Source organism: Phalacrocorax aristotelis, chromosome 2 (genome assembly GCF_949628215.1).
Source record: "Phalacrocorax aristotelis chromosome 2, bGulAri2.1, whole genome shotgun sequence".
Lineage (NCBI taxonomy): Eukaryota > Metazoa > Chordata > Aves > Suliformes > Phalacrocoracidae > Phalacrocorax > Phalacrocorax aristotelis.
Window position 1 is genome coordinate 1,030,229 of NC_134277.1, and position 25,449 is coordinate 1,055,677.

Here is a 25,449-nt window from a genome sequence, read left to right on the forward strand (position 1 = left end):
CGGGTATCACCCCTCCCCCCAGCGGCATCTCCCCCCCCCCCCGCAGGCAACATCCCCCCACGGGCAGCACCTCCCCACGGGCAGCATACCCTCTCCCCCGCGGGCAGCATCGCCCCACGGGCAGCGCCTCCCCCGCGGGCAGCATCCCCCCCCCCCCACGTGCTGCATCCCACCCCAGCATCTCCCCCAAACCAGCAGGATCCCCCCAAAACGGCCCCAATTGCCTCACACCAGAGGAAGGAGCCCGGGGTCCCAAACTGGGATCCCACAGCGAGGGGTCCCACACCGTGGCCGCGGCACCGCCGTCGGCACGTGAGCGGCTGCGTGGCCCTGGCGTGGCCGGTGCGTGTTGGCCCCCGGAGGATCACTCCCCCGCGCTGGCCAGGCTCCCTGGGCGCGCATGGCCGTGGCACCCTTGGCCGACACGCGGCGTGGCCGTCGCGGCTGGCGCCGGGGCAAGGACACCCCGGCGGTGCTGAGTCACCCCGGCCTGTGTGGGAGCAGCGGCTCCTCCTGGAGCGGGACGGCCTTGTGTGTGCCGGGCATGGCCGAACACCCTGTGCCGGCAGTGGGTGCCCACCCGCCGGACACCCCCGGGCGCACCGGGGCGCGTTTTAGTTGCGGCACAGATGTGGCAGTGACCCCGGCACAAAGCCACCGCTCCCCGAGCTGCCCCTGCCGAGCCATGGGCTGGCTGCGACCACGGTGGGTGCTGCGGTGCGGAGCCCACCACGCAGAGCCCGGCACCCCACCTGCAGCACTGGGAATCGTGGCCGGGCACCCGGGGCCATGCAGTGCCTGGCTGGGGGGCCATGCTGCCCCCGAGCTCCTGCTGCCGATGAGGTGCTTCTGCCCGTTGCGGTCCCATGGCACCCCCGGCTGCCGTAGTGGGGCAGCCGGCACCGCCAGGAGCTCGTGTGTGCCACAAGCATCTCCAGGCCGTAACCAACCCTGGCACCGCGCAGACGCTGGTGTCCTGGGGAGGCTCAGCGGCTGCAGAGCGCCTTGGAGGGCTCCGGGCCCGGCACCGGGGCATGGCCAGGGACGGCCCCGGGCACCCGCCAGCCCTGCTCGGCGCGGCAGCTCTCTGCAGGCTGCAGCTTGCCGGCGCTCGGCTGGGATGCCCGTCGGCACAGATTGCTATCGCTTCGTTGCCCAGACCTGCCGTGCCAGGGCCGGCGATGCCAAGACGCCGTCCACGCCTTCCCGGAGCCTCTGCCGCCGTCCCAGGGCCAGGGTTTTGCTTGCTGACCCCCGAGCCGGCTCATCCAGTGGCAAGGGCCGTGCCAAGGGAAGGACCTGAGCTCCAGCCTGGGGGTGGCCGGGATTCTCCGGCTTTGCTGACCATCCCACAGAGGTTTTTGTTACGAGGTGGGAAATCAGGGGTGCTTCCGCAAGCAGCTTTGCCAGCGGCACGGCCCGACATTAAACTGCGACGCGAGAAAAGCGAAGCGGACGCAGGGACAAACAACCGGCGCAGCGGCTCCTCCGGGACCACGTCCACAGCGCCCTGTGACGCCGTCCCCCTCTGCGAGAGCTCCGGCTGCCGCGGCCGGCCCTGGCACACAGGCCAAGCCACAGCGCGGTGCCACACCAACCCACGGGCGCTGAGACGCTGCCGGCTCGGCCAGGGAAGGAGGCGCAGGGCCCGGCGATGTGGCTGCAGCCCTGAAGGTCAGGAAAAGCTCAAGACTGAGCAAGAAATTCACCTGCCTTCACCTGAGCCTAAGCTCAGGCCTGGATTTAAGCTTAAGGGAGACCCCACTGCCCCAGGCTGGGCTCATGGCCCTGACGCTTCCCAGGAGAGAGGAGCCATGAGCCTGCTGTGAGAAAGCTTTTATTTTAAATAACCTCAAAAAAATAGAATTGCAAGGACCTGAAATGCTGCTGGAGCGGGAGGGGAGGGGAGGGGGGCGGTGCATCAGCCCCGGGGGCAGCAGGTTAGGGGGGACAGGGTCGGATGCCCACCCCAGCCTGCCAGACTTCGGGTGCTGGGACCCCTATGCCCTCGCCCCGCTGAAGCTCCAGCTGTCACCGTCCCGGCGTCCCCTCGGCTGGTGACAAACCCTCTCCTTGCCTACACCCCTTTGGCTACACCCCAAAACACACAGGCGGCGGCGAGCGGCGCGGCACTGAGCTGGGCTCCGGTAACGCCGTCCCTCGTGCTTTCAAGGAAGGTTTTTGTTCGAGGGGGGCAGCTGCGAGGCTCCACGGCCGAGCACGGTGTGACCCGGCTGCGGGGCTGAGGAGCAGGCAGCTGAGGGGGCGTGGGGTGGGACGAGGGGTTCCCCCAGACGCAGCAGGCGAGATTCGCTTCCCCTTTCGGGTAAAGCCCGCTTCGAAGCGAGAACAGCTTTCAGGCGCGCGGTTCCCATTTCTAAAGCCCCGACACCCCCTCCCCGAACACCCGACGAACGGGCTCTGCTGCACCGACGGGGAAGCGGAGATGGCAGGCAAGCCCCGGCAAGCAACCGGCACCTCTGCCGGAGCACCGCGCTGGCAGGGAAACGGGCAGACACCACCACCACCACGAGCTATCGCGCTGGCTCCGGCAGCCTACGGCCGCTCCTGCTCCCCCGGCGTGTCTGGGTTATCTATGCAGAGGTTAATTGAGTACCAGAAAGAGCTGCTAGTCAGAAAGATTATCCACAGAGCAAGTAGAGAAGCACAAGCTACACCCCCCCTTCCCCACCCCCCTGCCACCCTGCGCGGCCCCTCCGGGCCCGGAGAGGCTGTTCCCGCCTCCCTTTGGGAAGCGGAGGCGAGCCTAGAAGCTTCCAGGCCCTTTTCCCGGCAGTTTCCCGTTTTCCCGGTGCTCGCCCCGCACCCCCAAGGAACTCGTGGACCGGATCCTGCGGCGTTGGCCGGGGAGCCTCGGCAGGAGGTCACCGGCGAGGCGAGAAGGGCCCTGGCACCTCTCCGCGGCTCTCCCGGCCTCCCGCGGCTCGCTCCTGCGCCCGGCGAAGCTGCTCCTCCTGCTCCCAGGCCGGCGGGCGGCCAACGGTGCGTCTCGGCTCTGCATCCCGAACGCGTCCCTGTGGAATGACGGCCAGTCCAGAAGAGAAGGACAGAGGGTTCTGGGAGAAGCTCTGGGCCCGCGGAGGCCCCCCGCTGCCCCACGGCTGCCTCCGGGTCCGCGCATCACCCAGCCGAGCCCAGCGGCAGGAGCGGGCAGAGGTGCTGCCGCCGGGCCCTGCCGCAGGCACGGAAGCGGTTTTTAAGCCGAGAGATCCCGCATCCCGAGCTCCTCCCGCTCCCCACGGTCCGTGCGGCTGCAGCAGGAGCCAACGCTGCGGATCCCGGGTCCCGCGGCCGCCCCTCAGCTCCATCCCCTCCATCGGTTTGGTACGTCGGCGAGGCAGAAAGGCTCACCCAGCGCCTCCGAGCCCGCCTCCGGCTTCGCCCCGTCCGATGCACGCTTCTGGGGGGGCCTCATGTTCCCAAAAGCACTGCGGTTCTGCCGAGTCCCCGCCGACACGAGCCCCGACTCACGGCTCTCCCTCGGCACTGTCCTCCTCTGGCCGGCCGTCGGCCCCCAGCGCGAGCCGCCGCCTCGTTCTGTTTGGTGTCTTTTAGTGCAAGAGCGATGAGGTGCGGTCCCTCGCCGCGGAGGCAGGCTTTCGGCAGCCCGCGCGGGCGTTACAAGCAGCTGGGGCACGGCGAGGGCTTCTCTTCGCCGTGCGCTCTCTCAGGCACTCTCAGGACTCGCTTCTCCTCAAAGCTTCTGCCGCAGCCGCCGTACTTGCACCAGAGCTCGGCTCGGCAGTCGGGCTGGGGCTTCAGGAGCAGCTGCCGCTGGCTCAGGCAGTCGGCGCAGCAGCACTGCAGCGGCGGGTTCGGGGGCTTCGGGCTCAAGCCTTCCCCCGCCTCGGCGCACTTGCAGGGGCACTGCCCGCCGGGGCCCTCCTGCGGGTGGTGGGACCCCGGCACGAGGTGGTGGTCGTCCTGCATCAGCTGCAGGAGGATGTCTGCCGCCCCCGAGGGGCTCTCGGGTCTGTTGGGGGGCTGCGCTCCCGCCCGAAGCTCCTCCCGAGCCAGCGATCCGTGAGTGGCTCCGTGGGAGCAGGGGGGCAGCAGCACGCCGGGGCCGTCGGAGCCTTTTCCCAGGGGAGCGTCGCCGGCCTCCGGCTCTTCCTGGTGCGCCGGGCAGGTCCCCTCGCAGCAGGAGGGCGGGATGCCACCGGCGTGCGTCCTGCGGTGCCGGAGGAGGTGAGCCTTCTGGCTGAAGCCCTTCCCGCACTCGGCGCAGCGGAACGGTCGCTCGCCGGTGTGGGTCCTCTGGTGAACGGCCAGATTCACCTTCTGCCGGAATCGCTTCCCGCACTCGGCGCAGGCGTGCGGCCGCTCGCCGGCGTGGCCCTGCCGGTGCAGCTGCAGCTCGCCGTGCTCCTCGAAGGTCTCCCCGCAGAGTGAGCAGGGGTAGGGGCTGCCGGGGTGGGGCTGGAGGCCGGCGGCCGGGCCCGGCTCGCCCTGGGGTCTCTCCGCCGCGTGCACTCGCTGGTGGACCCGCAGGGAAAGCTTGCTCTTGAAGCGCTTGGGACACTCCAGGCAGCTGAAGGGCTGCCTGCCCGTGTGGGTCTTCTGGTGGGCGATGAGGTTGGGCTTCTGGGCGAAGCGCTTGCCGCACTGGGTGCAGGCGAAGGGGCGCTCCCCGGTGTGCGTGCGGTAGTGGGTCACCAGGTTCCCCTTCTGGTTGAAGCGGCGGCCGCAGACGCCGCAGGTGAAGGGGCGCTCGCCGGTGTGGATGCGCTGGTGGGTCACCAGGTTGGTTTTCAGGCTGAACCTCTTCCCGCAGACGTCGCAGCGGTAGGGCCCCCTGCCCCGGTGGTTTTGCCGGTGTTTTACCAAACGCTCGTACTGGGCGAAGCTTCTCCCGCACTCGGGGCACACCCAGGCCCTCCCTTCCGCCTGCTTCTCCTGCGGGGTGGATTTGGGGGACAGCTCGTCGCTGGAGCTCTTCTCGTGCTCGGGGCACGGGTAGGACTTCTGCCCGACGTGGGTCTTCTGGTGAGCCACGAGGGAGAGCCAGAGGCCGAAGCTGTTGCCGCACTGGTTGCAGATGAAGGGTTTCTCCGCCCCGGGGGTCTGGGGAGCCGGGGCGGTCGCGTCCCCGAGGACAGGCTGCACCCCCAGGTGCCCCAGGAGGTGCGGGCCGTGGGCGAAGGCTGCCGCGCAGCCCCCGGGAGCGTCGGCAGCCGGACCGTGCTGCGGCCGGAGGAGAGTCACCTTCTGGCAAAACCCCTCCCCGCACTGGATGCAGGGGAAGGTTTGCTCGCCCAGCGGGGCTGGCTGGTGCGGCAGGAGCGGCTCCTTCGGGGGAAAGCTCTTCTCCGCGCACGAGTAGAGCTCTTGGCCCTCGGGGAGCTTCTGAATGGGCAGCGACGCCATGGGGCTGAAGGCGGGGTCTGGCTCGGGACCCCCGGGCTGGAGCAGGGTGGGCGCAGCAGCCCCGAAGGGCAGGCCGGTGGCCGGGCTGCGGCCCGGGCAGCGCCGCTGGCGCGGGGCGTGAGTCTTCTGGTGGGCTTTGAGGGAGACTTTGTCCTTGAAGCACTTCTGGCACTGCCCGCAGGGGTAGGGACGGAGGTCGGTGTGGGTGCTCTGGTGCGTCACCAGGTTGGTTTTCTGGGTGAAGCGCTTGCCGCACTGGGTGCAGGCGAAGGGGCGCTCCCCGGTGTGCACGCGGTAGTGCGTCACCAGGTTGGTCTTCTGGTTGAAGCTCCGGCCGCAGAGGAAGCAGGTGAAGGGGCGCTCGCCGGTGTGGATGCGCCGGTGGGTGATGAGGTTGGGCTTCTGCCTGAAGCTCTTCCCGCACTCGGGGCAGACGAAGGGGGTGTCCTCCTGGTAACTCCTCTGCTGGGATCGCAGCTTCGGCTTGCCGGCCGCGCCGTCCTCCTGCTCGCCCCCCGCCAGCACCTTCTCCCCGGCGGCGTGGATGCGCTGGTGGGCCAGGAGGTTGGCTTTCTGGCTGAAGCGCTTGCCGCACTGGGCGCAGGGGAAGGGGCGCTCCCCGGTGTGCACGCGGCGGTGGGTCAGCAGGTTGGGCCGCTGGCTGAAGCTCTTCCCGCAGTCCCCGCACCGGTAGGGTTTCTCTCCGGTGTGGATCCTCTCGTGCGTGATGAGGCTTTGCTTCTGGCGGAAACCTTTCCCGCACTGGGCGCAGCGGAAAGGGCCGGCGCCGAGCTGCGGCACCCAGCAGGCCACCCGCGTGGAGAGCGGGCCAAGGCCGGCGGCGCCGTCTCTCTCCACGCCCGCCCGCTCCGGCGCACGCTGCCCGCCGTGAAACCAGCGGCCGGAGCTGCTGGCGGCCGCGGGATACAGCTCCAGGGCGCCGGCAGCTGCCCCGGGTTTCTCCTCAGGCTGCTCGACTTTATTCACCCGACCGGGCTCAACTGGATATCAAAGAGATTCAAGATGTTAATTTCAGTGTCTTTTGCAGAATCACGGAATATCTCAAAGTGCAAGGGACCCACGAGCAGCACCGAGCCCAGCCCCCCGCCCCTCGCGGGACCACCTCAGACTGAATCACTGAGGGTTTGACACACCCTAAAGAACCAGCGGGATCGAAACCCCGCCCAGAGCCCGCTCCACCCCGACTCGCGGGCAGTGGCGATAGCAAAAACTTGCCATTAAATGACCAAAATGGCCGCTTGCTGGCCCAAAATGGCTGCAAGCTGACCTGAAATGGCCGCAAGCCGACCTGAAACAGCTGCAAACTGACCCGAAACGGCCGCAAACTGGCCAAAAACGGCCTTTGCCCCAAGAGGAACACCCCCCGCCGAGGCCGGTTTCCCGCCGCTCCCAGGCTGCCGCCGCCGGGACGCGCGGAGCACCTACCCGCGCAGGGGCTCACGAGGATCTTGGTGTCCTCCTGCATCTGCTGGCCTTCGGCGTACGGCTCCTCCGACTGTTTCATTCCGAACAAACCGCCGGGCTTGAAAAACCGGTAGCCTGGTTGGAGGGGTAAGAGCTGGTCACCGTGAACCGCGTCGCGCCGCGAAACGCGCGTGCGGCACGGGCGCCGCTACGCCGGAGACGCCTGCGTGAACGCCCGAATAAGCTAAAATTAACGAAGCCGGGGGGCATCGCCTTCGCTTATTTTAAGCTTCTGCTGCCTGAGATGTAATTAAAGATTAAAGGAAATACCAGCAGCTGGCTCCCGCCTCGCGGCAAGGTGGAAGGCGGGAAGGAGCGCCGTTCGGCGGCTCACCGGCCGCCCTCAGAGCCCGCGAAAGGCTTTTGCGATCGGATTTCAAAGGCTACCACAAGAATGCAATTAGTTCCAACCCAGGCCTCCCAAGCAGAATAGAAATCGCCCTCTCGAGCAGACGAGCACCCAAAGGACCTGCCTGAGCTCCAGGTCAGGGATTCCTCCCAGTGGTGCCATTTGTATATTTACATACAATCTCTGCGTCCCCCCACCCCGGTCAAGAGGAGACCCTTGCTGGCCATCAGCCGGACTTGGTGTTACCCCAGGACCGACCGCACTCTGGGGAAGCCGCAAGCGCGCCCGCAACCCCCCTCGCAGGCGGGTGGTGGTCACCTGTGCAGGGGTCGGAGGGGACCTCGGCGCTGACGGCATCCAGCTCGTGTCCGGCTCTCGGCACCTCGCTCAGCCTGGGGTAGGGGAGCAGGTTCAGGGCGTGGGCAGGCTGCACCAGGAGAGAGGAGAAGTGTCTCAGCAGGACGTCATCGCTTCTTTGGGGTTTGTTTCTTTGGGGTTTTTGGCCAGCAGGAGCCGAGCAGGGATGGGGCCCCTGTGCTCGGCACTGGGAGGCCCCACCTCAAATGCTGGGCTCAGGTTTGGGCCCCTCGGGACAAGAAGGCCCTTGAGGGGCTGGAGCGTGTCCAGAGAAGGGCAGCGGGGCTGGGGCAGGGTCTGGAGCACAAGTGTGCTGGGGGGCGGCTGGGGGAGCTGGGGGGGTTTAGCCTGGAGAAGAGGGGGCTGAGGGGAGCCCTTCTCGCTCTCTGCAGCTGCCTGAGAGGGGCTGGAGTGAGGGGGGGGTTGGTCTCTGCTCCCAAGTCACCAGGGACAGGACGAGAGGGAACGGCCTCAAGCTGCGCCAGAGGAGGTTTAGGTTGGGTGTGAGGCAAATGCCTTCCCTGCCAGAGGGGTCAGGGGTTGGCACAGGCTGCCCAGAGAGGTGGGGGAGTCACCGTCCCTGGGGGGTGACGAACACTGTGCAGACGTGGCGCCTGGGGACACGGTTTAGAGCTGGGCTTGGTGGCGTTGGGTTAAGGGCTGGACTTGATCATGCTAAAGGCCTTTTCCAACCCAAACAATTCTGAGGAGGACAGCCTGTCCAGACAGTGCCCGAGGCCCCCGGGCCACCAGCAGCGAGAGCCGCCCCATGCCGAGGGGTGCACTGCCCTGGGGAGAGGGGCCCCCACGCCGCTGTCACCGCCCGGGCCCGCAGAAAGCCCCCGCACCCCCCGACCCTGAGCTCGGGAGCTAACGGGGCCCCAGTGCGGCGGCATCACCGCCGGGGCGCTCTCCTCCGACTCCGGATCCGCAGCAGCACAGCCGGGACAAATCCCGGGGCCATTTTCCCCGCGGAGCGCTGATAGAAGCTGCTCCGGCACCGGAGGAGGGGGACGGCACCGCTGCTGCCCCCCGTCCCGGGGCTCCAACCCCTCGGGGAAGGTACAGGCAGGCGGCGGCACGGGAGGGCAGGGGCTCGGGGCGACGCCTCCCGCTTTGCCACCGACTTGTTTCGGTGCAGGGAAGCAGCTTCTCCCCGGCGTGCCTCAGTTTCCCCACCTGCCGGAGCTCGGCGGAAGGCTCGAGCGGAGCTCGCTAAGGGCTGAAGCCCCGGGCTGAGCTCCCCGTCTGACGGGATGGCTTCCTTCCCGAGCGGACCCCTCGCCCGGTGCGACCACCCGGCCCCACTCCCAGCCCAGCCGGGACCCACACCGGAGGTGGAAACCTCTGCCAGGAGCCGGAGCAGCCTCTCCCGGGAAGCTCGACACCCCATCCCCCCGCCTTCCCCCCCGGGATCCCCCCTCCTTCCCGCAGAACTCCCCCGGAGCTTGGCAGCAGCGCAAGGAGAGCAGATGGCAGGAGACACGGCGCCCAGCCGCGCTCCGACACTTTTAAAAAAGCGCCAATTTAAACGAAAAAGCCTCGCCGGGGGCTCGCGCGGCTCCTCATATCTCGAACCGAGGAGGGGAAAAGCACCAGGAAACCCCCCCCGGCCCTCGAGGAAAACCCCCCCGCCCCCCCCCCCCCCCAAAATGCTGCGGCACCAAAGCGGAGCCGGGGCTCCTCCCGACCGCCGCGGCGGCGCGCCCGGCCCTCCGCCGTCCCCGCGGGCGTACCTGGGGCGCTCCGCCGGCGGACATGGCTCCCCGCGGGGCCGCCCGGCGCGGGGAGAGGACATGGGCTGCGGGGAGAGCGCCGGGCGGCGGCTGTCCTTCCCCTCCGCCTTCCGCCACGGTCGCGGGCTCCGGTCTTCCCCGACTTCCTCCAAATGGCTGCTGCGGGGCCCTGGGAGAGCGGGAGAGGGGAGCCGGTGAGCGGGGAAGGCGGCGCGGCACGCCGAGAGGCGAAGCCGGAGGAGCTCGGCCGCCTGCAGAGCCGCCCTACCCCTCCTCCTCCTCCTCCTCCTCCTCCTCCGAGTTGTTTCGGGGGAGAGGAAGGCGCCGAGCCCGGGCTCTGGCCCGGATTCACTCCGGTTACCGCAAAGCTTCCCCGCCGGCAGCGCTACTGGGATTTGTAGTCCACGCCGAGAGGCCTCCCGCCGCACTGCTCCCGCCAGCCCCGGCGAGGGGGCGACGGCCCCGGCGGGGACACGCGGGGGCCGCCCAGCACAACGCCCTCGCCCCGGTTTTGGCGGGGAAGGAGCTTCGCCCACCCGTCCCGGCGGCGCCGGGGGCTCTTCCCGCCTCGAGGGGGGGCCGAGGCGGCGACGCCGCTGCTGAGAAGCCCCCCCCCCCCGGCCAGCCCCGGCCGCGACGGGGACGCGGTGGCGAACGGCCGGGGCGCCTTTCGGGGTGCGGCTGGCAACGGGGGGGCGCCGCAGCGGAGCCGTGCCGCCGCCCGCGACCCCCGCCCGCCCCCCGGCGCGCTGCCGACCGGGGCGCGGGGTCCGCCGGTGCGGGCGCCTGCCGGGGGGCACGTCCCGGGGGGCTGTCAGTCGCCATCCCGGCTGTCAATCGCTGTCCCGGGGGTCTGTCTGTCTGTCTGTCCATCCATTGCTGTCCCGAGGGCTGCGTGTCTGTTTGTCCGTCTTTCACTGTCCCAGGGTGTCTGTCTGTCCGTCCATCACCATCCAGGGGTCTGTCTGTCAGTCACTGTCCTGAGGGACTATCACCGTCCTGGGGGTCTGTCTGTCTGTCCATTGCAATCCCGGGGGTTGGTCTGTCTGTCCATCACCATCCCAGGGGTCGGTCTGTCCGTCCATCGCCATCCTGGGGGTTGGTCTGTCTGTCTGTCCGTCCGTCGCCGTCCCAGGGGTCTGTCGGTCGGCCTGGCTGTCTCTCTGTCCGTTCGTCCGTCCGTCCGTCCGTCCGCCGCTGGGGCCGTGCCGCCCCCCACCCCCGCGAAGCCCCCGCCTCGCCCCGCGAACGCGCCCGGCCCCGCCTGTCACCGGTACCGGCCGGGAGCGGCCCCGGGCCGCCGGGGGCCCGAGCGGTGAGACTCCCCGGTACCGGTATCGCCACCGAGCCGCCCGCACCAGAGCGACCAGGCCCCGCCGCCGCCTTCCCCGGGGAAACTCACGGAGGAACGACGCTCCCGCTACGTGATGACGACGGCGCGGCGGCGGCGGCGGCGGCGACGTAACGTGCGGCGGGAGGGGCGGGGCGGCCGCGCCCACCGCCTCCGCGGGGGGGGGGGGCAAAACCCCCACCCCAACCACTTCCGGGTTGAGCGGGCGTGTCCTGCGGTGGCACCCGTACGGCGGGGCGGGGCGCCCCCTGCCGGCGCCGCCGGGCCTCGCGCCGCCGAGCCGCGGCATCGGGCCGGAGCGGCCCCGGCGCCGCCGTGGAGAGCCGGGCCTCGGCGGGACTTCGTGGGGCGCCGGGCACGGAAAGGCCTGCGGGATCACCGGGTCCCGCCGCCAGCCCGACACCCCCCGGCCTCCCGGGCCGCGTCCCACGCGCCACGTCCGCACGGGTTCGTCACCCCCGGGGACGGCGACCCTCCGCCTCTCTGGGCAGCCTGTGCCAACCCCTGACCCCTCTGGCAGGGAAGGCATTTCCCTCACACCCAACCTAAACCTCCCCTGGCGCAGCCTGAGGCCGTTCCCTCTCGTCCTGTCCCTGGTGACTTGGGAGCAGAGACCAGCCCCCCCCTCACTCCAGCCCCTCTCAGGCAGCTGCAGAGAGCGAGAAGGGCTCCCCTCAGCCCCCTCTTCTCCAGGCTAAACCCCCCCAGCTCCCCCAGCCGCCCCCCAGCACACTTGTGCTCCAGACCCTGCCCCAGCCCCGCTGCCCTTCTCTGGACACGCTCCAGCCCCTCAAGGCCCTTCTTGTCCCGAGGGGCCCAAACCTGAGCCCAGCATTCGAGGTGGGGCCTCCCCAGGGCCGAGCACAGGGGCCCCATCCCTGCCCGGCCCCTGCTGGCCACACCAGTGCTGACACAAGCCCGGGGGCTGGTGGCCTCCTTGGCCACCCGGGCACTGCTGGCTCATGCCCAGCCGGCTGTCAGCCAGCACCCCCAGGGCCTTCTCCGCCGGGCACTTCCCAGCCCCTCTGCCCCGGGCCTGGGGCGCTGCCTGGGGTTGGTGTGACCCGAGGGCAGGACCCGGCCCTGGGCCTTGTTAAACCTCACACAACTGGACTTGTTAGCCCTCATACAGTTGGCAACGGATGCAAAGAATAACAAGAAAGGATGGGCTCCTGTGCCCCCTGCTCAAGCTGGGGGTGTTGGACAAGATGATCTCCAGAGGCCCCTTCCAACCCCTATGATTCTGTGATGCTGTAAAGGGTTCTCAACAGGTACATGGACCAGAAAGGGAAAGTCAAAGGAAGCGTACCCCCCGATGAACAGGATTGGTGGCCTGGCATCAACAGTCGAGGAGAAGGCTGAGGGACTCAACACCTTTTTTGCCCCAGTCTCCCCCGGTCACCTCTCCCCTCCTCCCCCAAGCCGAGGGGCCGTGGGGTGGAGGCCAGGGGGGTAAAGCCCCTCCCGCTGTAAGGGAAGGTCAGGTTCGTGACTGCCTGAGGAACCTGGACGTACACCAGCCCATGGGACCTGACGAGACACATCCCAGAGCCCCGAGGGAAATGGCTGATGCAGTCATTAGGGCACTCCCCATGATATTTGAAGGGTCACGGCAGTCAGGTGAAGTCCCTGGGGACTGGAAGAAGGGAAACACTGTGCCCACCTTTAAAAAGGGTAGAAAGGAGGACCTGGGGAGCTGCCATCCTGTCAGCCTCAGCTCTGTGCTGGGGAAGGCCATGGAGCAGACCCTCCTAGAAGCTCTGCTACGGCACATGGAGGACAAGGGGGGTGATTCGGGGCAGCCACCACAGCTTCAGCAAGGGTGAGTCCTGCCTGACCAACCCAGTGGCCTTCTCTGATGGAGTGACTGCATCAGTGGGCCAGGGGAGAGCTGCAGGCGTCACGTCTGGGCTTGCGTAAGGCCTTCGACATGGTCCCCCGCAGCACCCTTCTCTCTAAACTGGGGAGATACTGATTTGTTGGGTGGACTGTTCGGTGGGTGAGGAACTGGCTGGGTGTCACATCCAGAGGGTCGTGGTCAACGGCTCGATGTCCAGATGGCAACACGTGACGAGTGGTGTCCCCCAGGGGTCTGTACTGGGACCGGTGCTGTTTAGTGTCTTCATCAACGACAGACAGTGGGATCGTGTTTGGGATTTAGCTGGGCTAGAGTTAATTTTCTTCGCTGCAGCTGGCCTAGCACTGCGCTCTGGACTTAGTATGAAAACAACGCTGATAACACACCGATGTTTTTGTTGTTGCTGGGCAGTGCTTGTGCTAGTCAAGGACATTTCCAGCTTCCCACGCTCTGCCGGGGGCACAAGCAGCCGGGAGGGGAGCGGGCACAGCTGAGAAAGCAGATTAAAACTGGCCAAAGGGATATTCCATACCATGTAACATCGTGCCCAGTAGGTTACCTGGGAGGGGCTGGCCGGGGGAGGGAGGCAGCAATCGCGGCTCGGGGACGGGCAGCGTCGGTCGGCGGGTGGGGAGCGGCTGTGTCGTTTGTGTTTCTGGATTTTTCGCTTTTCCTTTTTATTATATTATCATTATTGTTATTATTATAATAATTGTCATTATTATAATTATTATTTTATTTTAATTATTAAACTGTTCTTATCCCAACCCACAAGCTTTTTTTTTTCTTTTGCTCTTCCGATTCTCTCCCCCGTCCCACAGGGGTGGGGGTAAGTGAGCAAGCGGCTGCAGGGTGTTGAGTTGCCGACTGGGGCGGAACCACGATGGGTCCGTACTGGGACCGGTGCTGTTTAATGTCTTCATCAACGACTTAGACGGCGGGACCATGTCTACCCTCAGCAAGTTTGCAGATGACACCAAGCTGAGCGGGGCAGGTGACCTGCCAGAAGGACGGGATATCATCCAGAGAGACCTGGACATGCGGGAGAGGGGGCCTGGGAGAGCCTCCTGAGGTTCAGCAAGGCCAAGGGCAAGGTCCTGCCCCTGGGTCGGGGCAGCCCCCGGTACCAACACAGGCTGGGGGATGGGGGGATGGGGAGCAGCCCTGCGGAGAAGGACTTGGGGGTGCTGGGGGGTGAAAAGCTGGACACAAGCTGGCCATGTGCGCTCACAGCCCAGAGAGCCAGCCGTGCCCTGGGCTGCATCCCCAGCAGCGCGGGCAGCAGGGCGAGGGAGGGGGTCCTGCCCCTCTGCCCCGCTCTGTGAGACCCCCCTGCAGCGCCGCCTCCAGCTCGGGGCTCCTCAGCACGGGACAGACACGGGGCTGTTGGAGCGGGGCCAGAGGGGGCACAGAAATGCTCGGGGGGCTGGAGCCCCTCTGCTGCGAGGCCGGGCTGGGAGAGCTGGGGTTGTGCAGCCTGGGGAGGAGAAGCTGCGGGGAGACCTTATTGCAGCCTCCCAGTGCTTAAAGGGGGGCTGTGGGAAGGGCGGGGGTGACCTCTTTAGCAAGGCCTGTTGTGACAGGCCAAGGGGTGATGGTGTTAAACTAAAGGAGGGGAGATTTAGGCTGGATATAAGGAAGAAATTTTTGCAGTGAGGGTGGTGAAACCCTGGCCCAGGTTGCCCAGAGAGGTGGGAGATGCCCCACCCCTGGAAACATTCAAGGCCAGGCTGGACGGGGCTCTGAGCACCTGATCTAGTGGGAGATGTCCCTGCTCATGGCAGGGGGCTGGACTGGATGGCCTTGGAAGGTCCCTTCCAATCCAGACCATTCTGTGATTCTATGATTCTATGAATTGCCCTCGGCCCATTGATGCAGCCTGTGCAGGTCCCTCTGCAGAGCCTCCCTGCCCTCCAGCAGATCGACACTCCCGCCCAACTTGGTGTCACCTGCAACTCCCTGAGGGTGCCCTCGATCCCCTCGCCCAGATCATTGATAAAGACATTAAACAAGACAGGCCCCGACACCGAGCCCTGGGGAGCCCCGCTCGTGACCGGCCCCCAGCTGGGGTTAGCTCCATCACCACAGCTCTCTGGGCTCGGCCACCAGCCAGTTTTTTTTAACCCAGCGGAGCGTACACCCATCCAAGCCAAGTTCTGGGGACTTTTGTGTCCCCCACCGTCACCCCCAACACCCACCATCTCCCACCTCCCACTCCCAGGACCCCACAGACCCCCCCAAAGGGAGGGCTGGCAGCTTTCGGGTGCAACTGGGTGTTGGGACCCCGACAGCGGCACATGGGAAGGCTGGTGGGGCCATGGGGGCAGACGGGGGGGGTGCAGGACCCCCAGCCCGGACACGGGCGCCGTTCATTTGCCGTCCGTGTGCTGCGGGTGTTGCACGGCCTGGGAGGCGTCCCCGCTCAGCCGGCGGCCCGGCCAAGCCGTGCGGGCTGGGGGAGACCCGGCACCCCCCTGGCAGCGGCACCTCCCTCCCCGGCACACTGTGTGGCCCTGTGTCCCAGGGGAGAGGAGCCTCCCCGAGGTCCCCGTGCCAGCGGCGGTGACATTCGGCCGCTTGCCGAGGGCTGCCGGCCCCGTGCCCGAGCCGCCCTTCTGCCCGGCTCCCCTCCCGGCCCCTCGGCACCCCATCCCGGGGGGCGCGAGGCTGCCGGTGGGCCCGGGGCGACGCCGGCATCCCCTCCGGCCGGCTGCCGGTGACGGCCGGCTGCTGGTGGTGGCCGTGTCCAGCCCCTCCTCCCCGTGGCCATGCCGGAGGGGCCGTGCCGGAGTGGGGGGGGACACACCGCGCAAGCAGCCTGCGGGGCCAGCCCGGGGGCGGAAAAAAGGGCAGTTTCCAGGAAATTGGTTAATGAGAGACGAAAACCACCAGCTGGTCGATCGGCGAGGCTCTCTGGGGTCAGGCAGCCCCGGCAGCCCCCCGCCGCAGGGATGAGGTTCCCGCTAGCCCTTTGCCTGGGCTTGGTGGCCCTGGCCGCCGCCAGCCAGTCCCCGCTGCAGCGGCGGGTGGTGAGGGAGGTGCTGGAGTATTTCCACAGCCGCAGCAACGTGCAGCACATCTTCAAGGAGCAGGCGGTGGAAGGGGCTGTGGAGCGGGTGAGCGCCGGGGGGGGCTGCGGGTGCCCTCGGACCCCCGCGGAGGGGGCGGGAGGTGTGTGTGCGGTGGCTGGTGCCACGGGGAGGGACGAGATGGCGGCCAGAGGCCTTGGCCCGGCGTCGGCGGGAACGGGCAGGGCAGGGGGGGCGGCGGCGAGGGGGTCGGGGCCCGTCACGGAGGAGGGGGCGGTGGGCGGGCTGGGCGTGGGGACGGCCCCACCGGCGTGGCACGGCACAGGGGTCACAGGGGGCACGCAGGCAGGGGGTGGCGGAGCTCAGCTACCCATTAACCGTGGGGCGAGCGACCGCTGGCCGACGGCCATCGCGGGGCAGCCGGGAGCACCGACGGCGGCGGCGGCTCGGACGTGACGGTTCCTCGGGAGGGCTGGGGGCTCCGGGGACCCTCCGACTGGGGCCGCTCGCCCACATTGGGACCCTCCATGTGGGGGTCCCGGCGCGGTTGTTCCCCAGGGCTGGATGTACCCCTGCGGCCGCCTCACCGAGCAGCCCCTGGTGCGGGGTCGGCGTCGCATCCGTGCTGGCCGCCCTGCGTCCCCCCCAAGCTGACGGGGTGACCCTCTCCCCCCAGGAAGACCCCTCGGGGACGTTCGTCCAGCTGCGGGTCAGCCTGGTGCAGACGGCCTGCAGGAAGAGGGCACCGCAGCGGCACAACTGCAGGACCGTGGAGAACCGGGTGAGTCGGGCTGCCAGACGGCGTCCCCCCCTCCTCGGGGCCACGTCCCGCGGGGCCACGGCACCTCCGCCTCCCCCGGACCCCCCACCGTCCCTCCGCCGTGTGTGCCAGGGAGGCGACGACGGGTTCGTGGCCGTGCCCGGCGCTGCCGTCCTGCCACCCCACGGCGAGCGGCAGGGACGTCCCCAAGCCTGGCAGGGCAGGGGTCTGGCCAGGACCCGCCGGGGGTCCCAGGGGTCCCGGGTGGTGACAGGCCATGCTCTCACCCCAGAGGAAGCCAACCTGCCTGGCTTGCTACAAGTTTGACGGCGGCGATGTCCCCAAGGTGCTGACAAGTACCAGAACTGCGGCCCCAGCCATCACCTGGCGGTGAAGGTGAGCCGACCCCTGGGCACCGGCACAGGGGTCCCCGCTGGCCGCCGGGCCCCTCGCGGTGCCGTGGTGGGTGCCGACCCACCCCGCTCTGCCCCGCAGGAGATCAAACAGCGAGACGAAGCGGAGTGCAGGGCGGTGGAGGAGGCCGGCAAGGCGACGGACACGCTCTACCTCCCTGGCATGTACGCCTTCTCCAAGGGGCTGCCGGTCTAGGGGGCGGCCCCCACGCGGTACGTGCCGGGGACGGGTCGGGGACACGCGGCCCTCTCCCCGCCGGCAGAGCTCCGGCACCCCCTGGCGCTGGTGGGACCCCACCCAAGCGCTGGGGACTGTCCTTGGGCCAGGAGAACACCCTCCCCACCGGGACACCTCCGGCTGGGTCTGGGGACAGGGACAAGCTTGGGGGGGGTCTCCTCCCGCAGCCAGCCCCTCTCTGTGTCCCCTCTTCAGGGCCACCACCGCCAGCAGCCCCAGCAGACGGACGATGTCCCGGGGGGACCAGCCCGGCCCCCCCGCCCCGCTTGCCACCCCCCCAGCACTGCATCACCAAAGGAGGGTCCCGGAGGCGTCCCTGTTCCCCCCCCCGCCCCCTGCCCCCCAGCTCACCAGTAAACCCTGGCTCTGGCTCCCGCTGTCGTCGCCGTTATTCCCGCCGGGGACCACCGTGGGGATGTGGGTGTGGTGGCTTCAGCCCCCCACGTCCCCCCCAGCTCTGGGGGGGCCCCATGCCAGCTCCCCCTCCCCGGGTGTCACCCCCTGCCCATCGTCCCCAGCCCAGGAGGAGGGATGGGGACGCGGCAGGTCCAGGCAGAGCAGTGGGGAGAGGCGGGTCCCCCCCCGACTCCTCGGGGCCTGGGACAAAGCAGCAGAGAGGGATCTCTGAGGATACACCTTTACTGCATGTGCCCCCCCGTCCCCACGGTGTCCCCCCAGGTATCGCCCCCTGTCCCATCTCTCCTCCAAGCTGGAGAGCTCAGCGATGGGCTCCCAAGGCCCATGAGAGAATCTCTGTTCCTGCTGCAGCTCTGCAGGGGACAGGGACCCCCATTTCCTATCTTGGAGCTCCATTTCCCATCCCAGCGCCCCCCTCTCCCATCCAAGACCCTCCATTTCCCATCCAGGAGCCCCCATTTCCCATCCAGGAGCCCCCATTTCCCATCCAGGACCGCCATTTCCCATCCCAGAGCCCGCGTTTCCCACCCCGGAGCCCCCAAGGTGATGGAGCACCCAGGGGGCCAGCCAGGGCACCCGCAGCCGTGTGGGGTGCTGCTCCGGGGGCTCAGGCAGCCCCCCAGCCCTTCAGCAAGGCCGGGTTCCCCCCGGCTGCTCCGGCATCCCTCCGGCGAGGCCAGGCTGGATGGTGGTGGCCCGGGGCTGGGGGGGTCTCCTCTCGTGGGACCTGGCGGGGGGGTCTCGCGGGCTCAGAAGACATAGGAGTTGGGGTCGGGGCGGCTGCCCAGCGCCCGCTCGGCCCTGGGCGATGGTGTCGTCGGCGCGCCGGCTCAGCTCCCGGCATTCCTGCAGCACCTCCCCGAACTGCTTGTAGGCCTCCTCCATGATGGAGCTGCGCCGGGGCGGCCGCGGCTCCCAGAAACCCGCCTCCACCCAGGGCTGAGCCGCACCGGGCGGTTCGGTACCGGCCCCACCGGCGCCGCGTCCCAGCGAGGTGTCGAGATCGCGGCAGAGCTGGTAGAGCTCGCTGCCGCGGCCGGATACCCGCTCGCCGTCGATGGCTTTGAGGCCGGGGAACATGTCGGCCAAGGCGGCGCGGTAGGCCGGCACGGCGCAGAGCGGGTTGGCGAGGCGGGCGAGGGGGTCGCGCAGGCGCAGGCTCTCGAGGCGCCGCAGCCCCGTCAGGCAGCGCAGCTGCTGCAGGCTGCTCACGCGGTTACCGGCCACGTTGAGGCTCTGCAGGTTGCGGCAGGAGCCGAGCGGCTCCAGGCTGGCCACGCGGTTGCGGGAGAGGTTGAGGACGGCGAGGGACTTGAGGGCGGCCAGCGGCCCCAGCTGGGCGATGGCGTTGCCCGGGAGAGGTCCAGCCACTCCAGGTTGGCGCAGTCGCCCAGGCAGCCCAGGGGCGATGCCGCGGCCCCGCAGCCGCAGCAGCAGGATGGACTCCAGGGCGAACTCCCCGGTGCTGGCCTTCAGCAGCTGGGGGGTGATCCGCACCCCCCCTTCCTCCTCCTCCTCCTCCTCCTCCTCCTCCTCCTCCTCCTCCTCCTCCTGCTCGCACGCCTCCCCGCGCCCCTCCATCCTGGCCGGTGGGGGACCCGGATCTGCTCGGCTCCTGCAGGGGAGAGGGACGGGGGTCAGGTCCTGAAGGGGGGTGGCCCTGTGGTCCCCAGGACCCCCCCATATCCCCCAGTACCACCCCTGTCTCCCCCGAGATCCCCCTGTGTCCCCCAGGACCACCCCGTGTCCCCCAGGATCCCCTCCCATGTCCCCCAGGACTCTCCTGTGTCTCCCAGGACCCTCCCGTGTTCCCCAGGAACCCCATATCCCCAGGACCCACCCCGTGTGTCCCCCAAGACCCCCCCATCTCCCCAGTACCACCCCTGTCTCCCCCAAGACCCCTCTGTGTCCCCCGGGTCCCCCAAGTGTGGGGGTCCACAGGGCCCGGCTGGGGGGGGGCCTGGCACAGATCACCCGTGGGGGGTCCCGGGGTGCAGGGACACGGGGGGGACACGGTGCCCGTGGGGGGCGCTGGGGGCGCAGGGACACGCGTGGGGCCCAGAGCCCCTGGGGGGGGCCTCACCCCCCCCTAGACCCGGACCTGCCCCCGCACCGCTGCAACCCCGGTTACCCCCGGACCCCCCCGCCGCGCCCCCATCCCCCCGCCCCCCCCCCGGTGCCCCCGAACCCCTCCCCCGCACTCACCGCCCGGCGGCTCCCGGCGGCCCCCGCGGCCCCTCCCCCGCGTTGCCATGGAGACCGAGCGGCCGCCCCCGGCCCCGCCCCCCTCGTTCCCCCCCCTCCCCCGCGCGGGATCGGGCTCGGGCTCGGGACCCCACCGGGACCCCACCGGGACCCCACCGGGACCGGGTCCGGGACCCCCACCGGCACACGGGCACGTGCACCACGCGTGGGGCCGCGCGCGCGCCCACACACGTACACACGCGTGTGCACTCTCCGCCCCCCCCCAGCCGCACCAGGCCGGGCCCCCCCCCCCGTGTGCGACCCCCCGACACGGGGTCACCCCCCTACTCCAGCCCCACGGCACTGCCGGAGCAGGGACAGACGGACAGAGATGGATGGAGGGATGGACGGACAGAGGGAGGAGGGGATGGAAGGAAAGCATGGGCTGATGGATGGGACAGAGGGAGGGAGACAGACAGAGAGACACTCGCTGGACAGACAGACACAGGTCTGACAGACGGACAGACAGACAGGAGGCCGCCGGGTGCTCCAGGCCTCTCACCAGGGAGCTCAGGCCCCACTGCCCCGAACGGCCCAGGGAGCGCGGTGGTGGCAGAGGTGCCTGGGGGGCTCCGGTGTCCCGGTGACACCCCCGTGCCGTGGCTGTGCCGCAGCCCCCCTGTGCCCGGTGTCCCCGTTGACACCCCCGTGCCACGGCTGTGCCACAGCCCCCCTGTGCCCGGTGTCCCCGGTGACACCCCCGTGCCGTGGCTGTGCCGCAGCCCCCCTGTGCCCGGTGTTCCCGGTGACACCCCCGTGCCACGGCTGTGCCGCAGCCCCCCTGTGCCCGGTGTTCCCGGTGACACCCCCGTGCCGCGGCTGTGCCGCAGCCCCCCTGTGCCCGGTGTCCCCGGGTGACACCCCCCGTGCCACGGCTGTGCCGCAGGCCCCTCAATCCCAGTGTTGGACACTGGCCCCGGCTGCTTCAGCCCCGAGCAGCCTCCCAGCCCTGGCCCGGCGGCACCGCGGCTCTGCCACCCCACGCCATCCTTCTTGCCCCCGCAGTGCAGCTCCCACTTGGCCCCAAGGAAAGTTTGACAAAAGTCGGTTTATTGGCAGTTTTGGCTCGTTCCTACCACGACAGTGCCTGCCAGCCCCCGTGGGTCGGTGCCCCACCGCACATGGCAGCACCCCACAGGCAGCCCCGCCGCCCGGCATCGCCGTGGGGCTCCCCCAGCACCCCCGGGCTTGGCGCGGGCCGGCCCTTGCTCGGAGCTTTCTAAGACCGTCTCAGAGCTGAGGTTTTCCCGCCGGCCATGTCCGCCGCCGGGCACCCGTGGAAGCCGCTCTCGGTGCCGTGTGCCGCGGCGGGCAGCGGGAGAGCGGCCGTTCGGCAGCCGAGGGTCCCCGGCGCAGGGAAGGGCGCCGAGGGCACGAGCATCGCTGGGAGCCGCCGGGGCCCCCCCGGCACGTCCCGGTGCTCAGCCCCCGGTGCTCAGAGGGCGGCGTGGGGCCGGGGCGGCAGGGGCCGGCCAGCTCTGCCGGGACGAGGCAGCAGCGGCGTGGGTTGCGCTCGTGGCGCAGCCAGATGGGTTTTTGCGGCTGAAGCTCTTGCCACACTGGGTGCAGATGTAGGGCCCGGTGGCCCGTTGTGCACCGCCTGGTGCCGCACCAGGTTGGTCTTGGAGCTGAAGCGCTTGCCGCACTGGGCGCAGGCGTGGGGCCGGGTGCCGGTGTGCACCGCCTGGTGCCGGGCCAGGTGGGGACTTTCGGCCTGAAGCCGCGGCCGCACTGCTCGCCAGGCGAAGGGCCGGGCGCCGGCGTGCGCCTTGGCGTGGGCGATGAGGTTGGGCCGGGAGCTGAAGCAGCGGCCGCACTGGGGGCAGGCGAAGGGGCGCTCGCCGGTGTGCACCCGCAGGTGCCGCAGGCAGGTGCTGGTTGTGGGCGAAGCCGCGGGCGCAGTGCGGGCAGGCGAAGGGGCGCTCGCCGGTGTGGGTGCGCTGGTGCGTGGTGAGGTTGGGCTTGTGGCTGAAGGTCTTCTCGCAGTGGGGGCAGGCGTAGGGCTTCAGCCCCATGTGCCCCCGCAGATGCGCCGTCAGGTGCCGCTTGTCGCTGAAGCCGCCGGCCGCATTCGGCGCAGGCGAAGGGTCGTCCCTCCCGGTGCAGCCGGCGGTGGGACGCCAGGTTTCTTCTTCCAGCTGAAGCTCTTCCCGCACTCGGGGCAGGGGAAGGGTTTCTGCTCGGCGGGGAGCGCCCCGGCGCCGTCCCCCGGCGCCGGCTCGGCGTGCAGGCTGCTGGTGCCGCAGGAGATGCTGCTTGTGGGCGAAGCGGCCGGCCGCAGCGGGTGCAGGGGAAGGGGCGCTCGCCGGTGTGGGTGCGCTGGTGCCGCACCAGGTGGGTTTTCTTGCGGAAGCGGCGGCCGTCACTCGGCGCAGGGGAAGGGCCGCTCGCCCGTGTGTGTCTTCTGGTGGGAGCGCAGGTGGATCTTCTGGCGAGAAGCGGCGGCCGCACTGGCCGCAGGGGAAGGGCCGCTCGCCCGTGTGCACCCCGCAGGTGGCCGGGTCAGGTGCGCCTTCTTCCCGAAGCCCTTCCCGCACTGGGCGCAGGCGAAGGGGCGCGGGGGGGCCGGGGTCCCGCAGCCCCCGCAGGGCCGCGGTTCGCCCTCGCCCCCGCCGGCGGCGGCAGGCTGAGCCGAGCCTGGAAGCAGTGCTCGCAGCCCTCGGCGCCGGCCGGGCTCTGGCCCAGCAGCGGCCACGGCGGCAGGGCGAAGGCGGGCAGCGCGCCGTAGCCCAGCTCCTCCGGGCACGGCTGCTCCGGTTTGCAGGCGCCCAGGCAGTCCGGCGCGCCGGCGGCATGGGGGAAGACGCCGGCCGGGGGCTGCCCTGCCAGCAGGGCTTCAGCGCCGGGGCTGGCCGGCCACTCCTCGTACTCCTCCTCCACCTTCACCTTCCTCACCAGCCAGTCCTCTGCAGGGCACACACGGCGGGGGCGGTGGGGCACGTGGGCGCTCCCCCGGCGCACCTCACGCCAAGGACGGGTGGCTCCGCACCGGGGGACGGAGCGACCGTCACCGCACGGCCCAGCGGCCGGGGGGCTGTGGGGGGCACGGCGGGTTTGCCGTGTGCCGGCGGTGCCAGCGCATGCCCTCACCTGGGCATCCGTGCTCCGGCTCCACGGCGGCCCCCGGCTCCTCGCCCTCGCCGATCGCCTCTGCCTTGGGGACCAGCAGCCGCGCTGGGAAGAGAAAGGGGGCAAAGCCAGGGTCCCCCCCCGGCTCCAGGACGGCCCCTCGCCCTGCCGGGACCCCCGGGAGACCCCTGGGAGCGTGGGGACGGGCAGGGGGGACGGGCGGGACCGCCTTGGCACCCACCTGAGCCGTCGCAGCCCGGCGCCTCCATCTCGGCCAGTGGGTCCGGCTCTGGCTGGGCCACGGGGGAACCTGGGGGGACGGGACCGGGCTGACCCCCCCGCCGCGGCACCCCACCGGCACCCACACCTCCCTCTCCCCGTCCCCCCGGCACCCAAAACCCTGCGGCCACGGGGATGGGCGGCTGCCCACCCCCCACCTCGCCTGTCCCTGGGACTGGGGGCTGTGGGGGTCCCGTCCCGGGGGGTGGCGGGAGCGGCACGGGGACCACCGGGCTCACGGGGCGTCGAAGCTCTCCCTCGTGGTGCGGCTCCGGCGAGGGTCGGCGCTCGGTGGTGCTGGGGAGGAACGGCGGGGGGCCGCGGGGGGGCCGCCCAGGGAACCCCGACCCCGCCGCCCGCCCTGCAGAGCCCCGGCGGGGGGGGGGAGGGGGAAGCAGGGAGGGTCGGGGGTCCCCGGCCAGCCCCGAGACCCCCCGCCCCGGGGGTGGGGGGCCACCGACCGCCGGCAACCCGTAGGGTGTCCCCACCCCGGCTCCCCGGCACCCTACAGCCCCCCACAAGCCCTTCCCGCCCCACCCCCGCCATCCTGCCCCGCCCCCCCCGGTGCCCCCCCGCCCTTGGTGCTCCCCAAAACCACCGCCCCCCCCGCCGCTCCGGTGCGGTGCCCGCCGCGCCCGTCGCCGCGGCCTCGGGGCGGGGGCCGGGGCTCCCCCGCCGCCCCTACCTGCTCCCCCGCCGCCGCCGCCGGCCCCGCCCCGCCCGCGGTGGCCGCCGGTCCCCCCGCCCCCCCGGTCCCCGCCCCCGCCGTTCCCCCGCCCGCCCCCCCCCCCCCGCCGCCACCGGGGCACCGGCAGCGCCATCGGGGCTGGACCCCCCCACGGGCACCGGCACCGGGCCGGGGGCGTCCGGGATGGGGGGGGCACCGGGCACCGGACGAGCCGCCGCCCTCCGCCCGCCCCCACGTGCCGAGTTGGGGCCGTGTCTCCCCCCCGTGCCACCCCCTGTGTCACCCCCTGTCACCCCCCCGTGTCACCCCCCCGTGCCACCCCCTGTGTCACCCCCTGTCACCCCCCCGTGTCACCCCCCGTGTCACCCCGTGTCACCCCCCGTGTCACCCCCGTGTCACCCCCCGTGTCACCCCCCCCGTGTCACCCCCCCGTGTCACCCCCTGTGTCACCCCTGTGTCACCCCCCCGTGTCACCCCCCCGTGTCACCCCCTGTGTCACCCCCTGTCACCCCCCCGTGTCACCCCCCGTGGTCGTCCCCTGTGTCACCCCCCGTGTCGCCCCCGTGTCACCCTGTGTCACCCCGTACCACACCCTCTGTCACCCCCCCGTGTCGCCCCCCTGTGTCACCCCCCGTGTCACCTGCCCAGTGTCACCCCCCTGGAGAACCCCCCCCACCGGGTCCGGGTGGGGCGTGGGGATACGGGACAGGGGGACATGGGGGGACACTGGGGGACACGGGAGCACATGGCCGTGGGGATGGAGGGGGGATATGGGAGGCAGACACACAGGACAGGGATGGGGGGGGACACTGCTGTGGGGCAGCTCCGGGGTGTCCCTGGGTCCCCCGGGGGGGCCCTTCCCGTGGGCCCAGGGTCCCCCCACCATTCCTGGGTGGGGGAGCAGGACCAGGACATGGGGGTCACGGCACATCCGCGTGGGGGCGGGGCCCAGCCGTGGGGGGCAGAGCCCTAATCCCTAATCCCAAGATGTGCTGGATGCCGGATGCGCCCCTGCTCCGGATCCGGCCCCCCCAGCGCAGTCCTGAGGGGTTTGCCCTGGCAACGGGGCGATGGGGGGGGTCCGGTGGGGGCCCCCCCCCTCAGCCGGCAGCTGGGACCAATCGACGTCCCCGCAGCTGACCCGCGCCACCGCGCACACCCCATAAATCCCGGGGTCCCTCGAGGTGCGCCGCGAGAGGTTCGGGGGCGGCGGCGGCGCCTGGACGGAGAGCGGCTGTCCGGGCGGCCCCGGGGTAAGAGGGGCCAGGGTGGGGGGGTGAACACTGTCCCAGGGTGGCCCCCATCCTGGGGGGCTGGGGATGGTCCCTGCCCGTGTCCCCCCGTCCCCACCGCGTCCACCCCGCCACCTCCTGCCCCGCCGGTAACGCCGGGGTCCCCCACCAGGGTGGCTGGCGCGGCACGGTGCAGCTGGGGGACGGTGCGGCATGGCCGGGGGGCTGCGGGTTCCCGGCCGGGTCCTGGCCTCCCTCCTGCTCTGGGCAGCCGCGGCGGAGGCGGTCCACCGGGTGAGTCCTCCGTGGCGAAGGCCGCACCGCATCCCCGTGCCGGGGTACGGCGGCGGGACGCCGGCCCCCGCTGGGTTTGGGGGAGCGGGATGGGCGCCTGCGCCGCGGGTGACTGGGTGCGGCGGCAGGCGGTGGTGCGAGCGGACGGTGCAGGTGACGGCAGAGGAAGAGGTGACGCCGCGGCGCGAGGACGCGTGCCCTGCGCCAGCCTCTACCACTACAGCCTGGCGGGATGGCGGATCGACCGGGACCGCATGCGCCA

The 25,449-nt window shown here is 70.5% G+C and overlaps 4 protein-coding genes across 4 annotated transcripts in view; 2 read left to right on the forward strand and 2 right to left on the reverse strand.

The window, feature by feature from the left end:
- Nucleotides 1-1,821: 1,821 nt before the first annotated feature.
- Nucleotides 1,822-23,078, reverse strand: LOC142054059 (uncharacterized). The gene is given in 19 exon segments (XM_075086257.1): nt 1,822-6,389; nt 6,835-6,948; nt 7,541-7,649; nt 9,316-9,484; nt 9,677-10,285; nt 16,141-16,282; nt 21,061-21,202; nt 21,205-21,498; nt 21,500-21,685; nt 21,687-21,755; nt 21,757-21,855; nt 21,857-21,895; nt 21,897-21,995; nt 21,997-22,059; nt 22,061-22,120; nt 22,123-22,275; nt 22,278-22,531; nt 22,716-22,799; nt 22,936-23,078. Coding segments are annotated over 19 exon segments (5,463 nt in total). The 5' UTR covers nt 22,964-23,078; the 3' UTR covers nt 1,822-3,639.
- RARRES2 (retinoic acid receptor responder 2) lies at nt 15,314-17,339 on the forward strand. The gene is given in 5 exon segments (XM_075082127.1): nt 15,314-15,640; nt 16,230-16,334; nt 16,606-16,660; nt 16,663-16,709; nt 16,809-17,339. Coding segments are annotated over 5 exon segments (486 nt in total). The 5' UTR covers nt 15,314-15,475; the 3' UTR covers nt 16,923-17,339.
- On the reverse strand, nt 18,006-19,627 carry LRRC61 (leucine rich repeat containing 61). Its single transcript, XM_075082125.1, is given in 5 exon segments — nt 18,006-18,181; nt 18,183-18,734; nt 18,737-18,785; nt 18,787-18,993; nt 19,583-19,627. Coding segments are annotated over 4 exon segments (828 nt in total). The 5' UTR covers nt 18,963-18,993; nt 19,583-19,627; the 3' UTR covers nt 18,006-18,130.
- Nucleotides 23,079-25,276: 2,198 nt separating the features above from the next.
- LOC142054061 (uncharacterized) overlaps nt 25,277-25,449 on the forward strand; it is a 1,653-nt gene continuing 1,480 nt past the window's right edge. The window contains exon 1 of the mRNA XM_075086258.1: nt 25,277-25,414. Within this exon, the coding sequence (XP_074942359.1) occupies nt 25,277-25,414 (138 nt within the window). The remainder of the gene's footprint in view (nt 25,415-25,449) is intronic.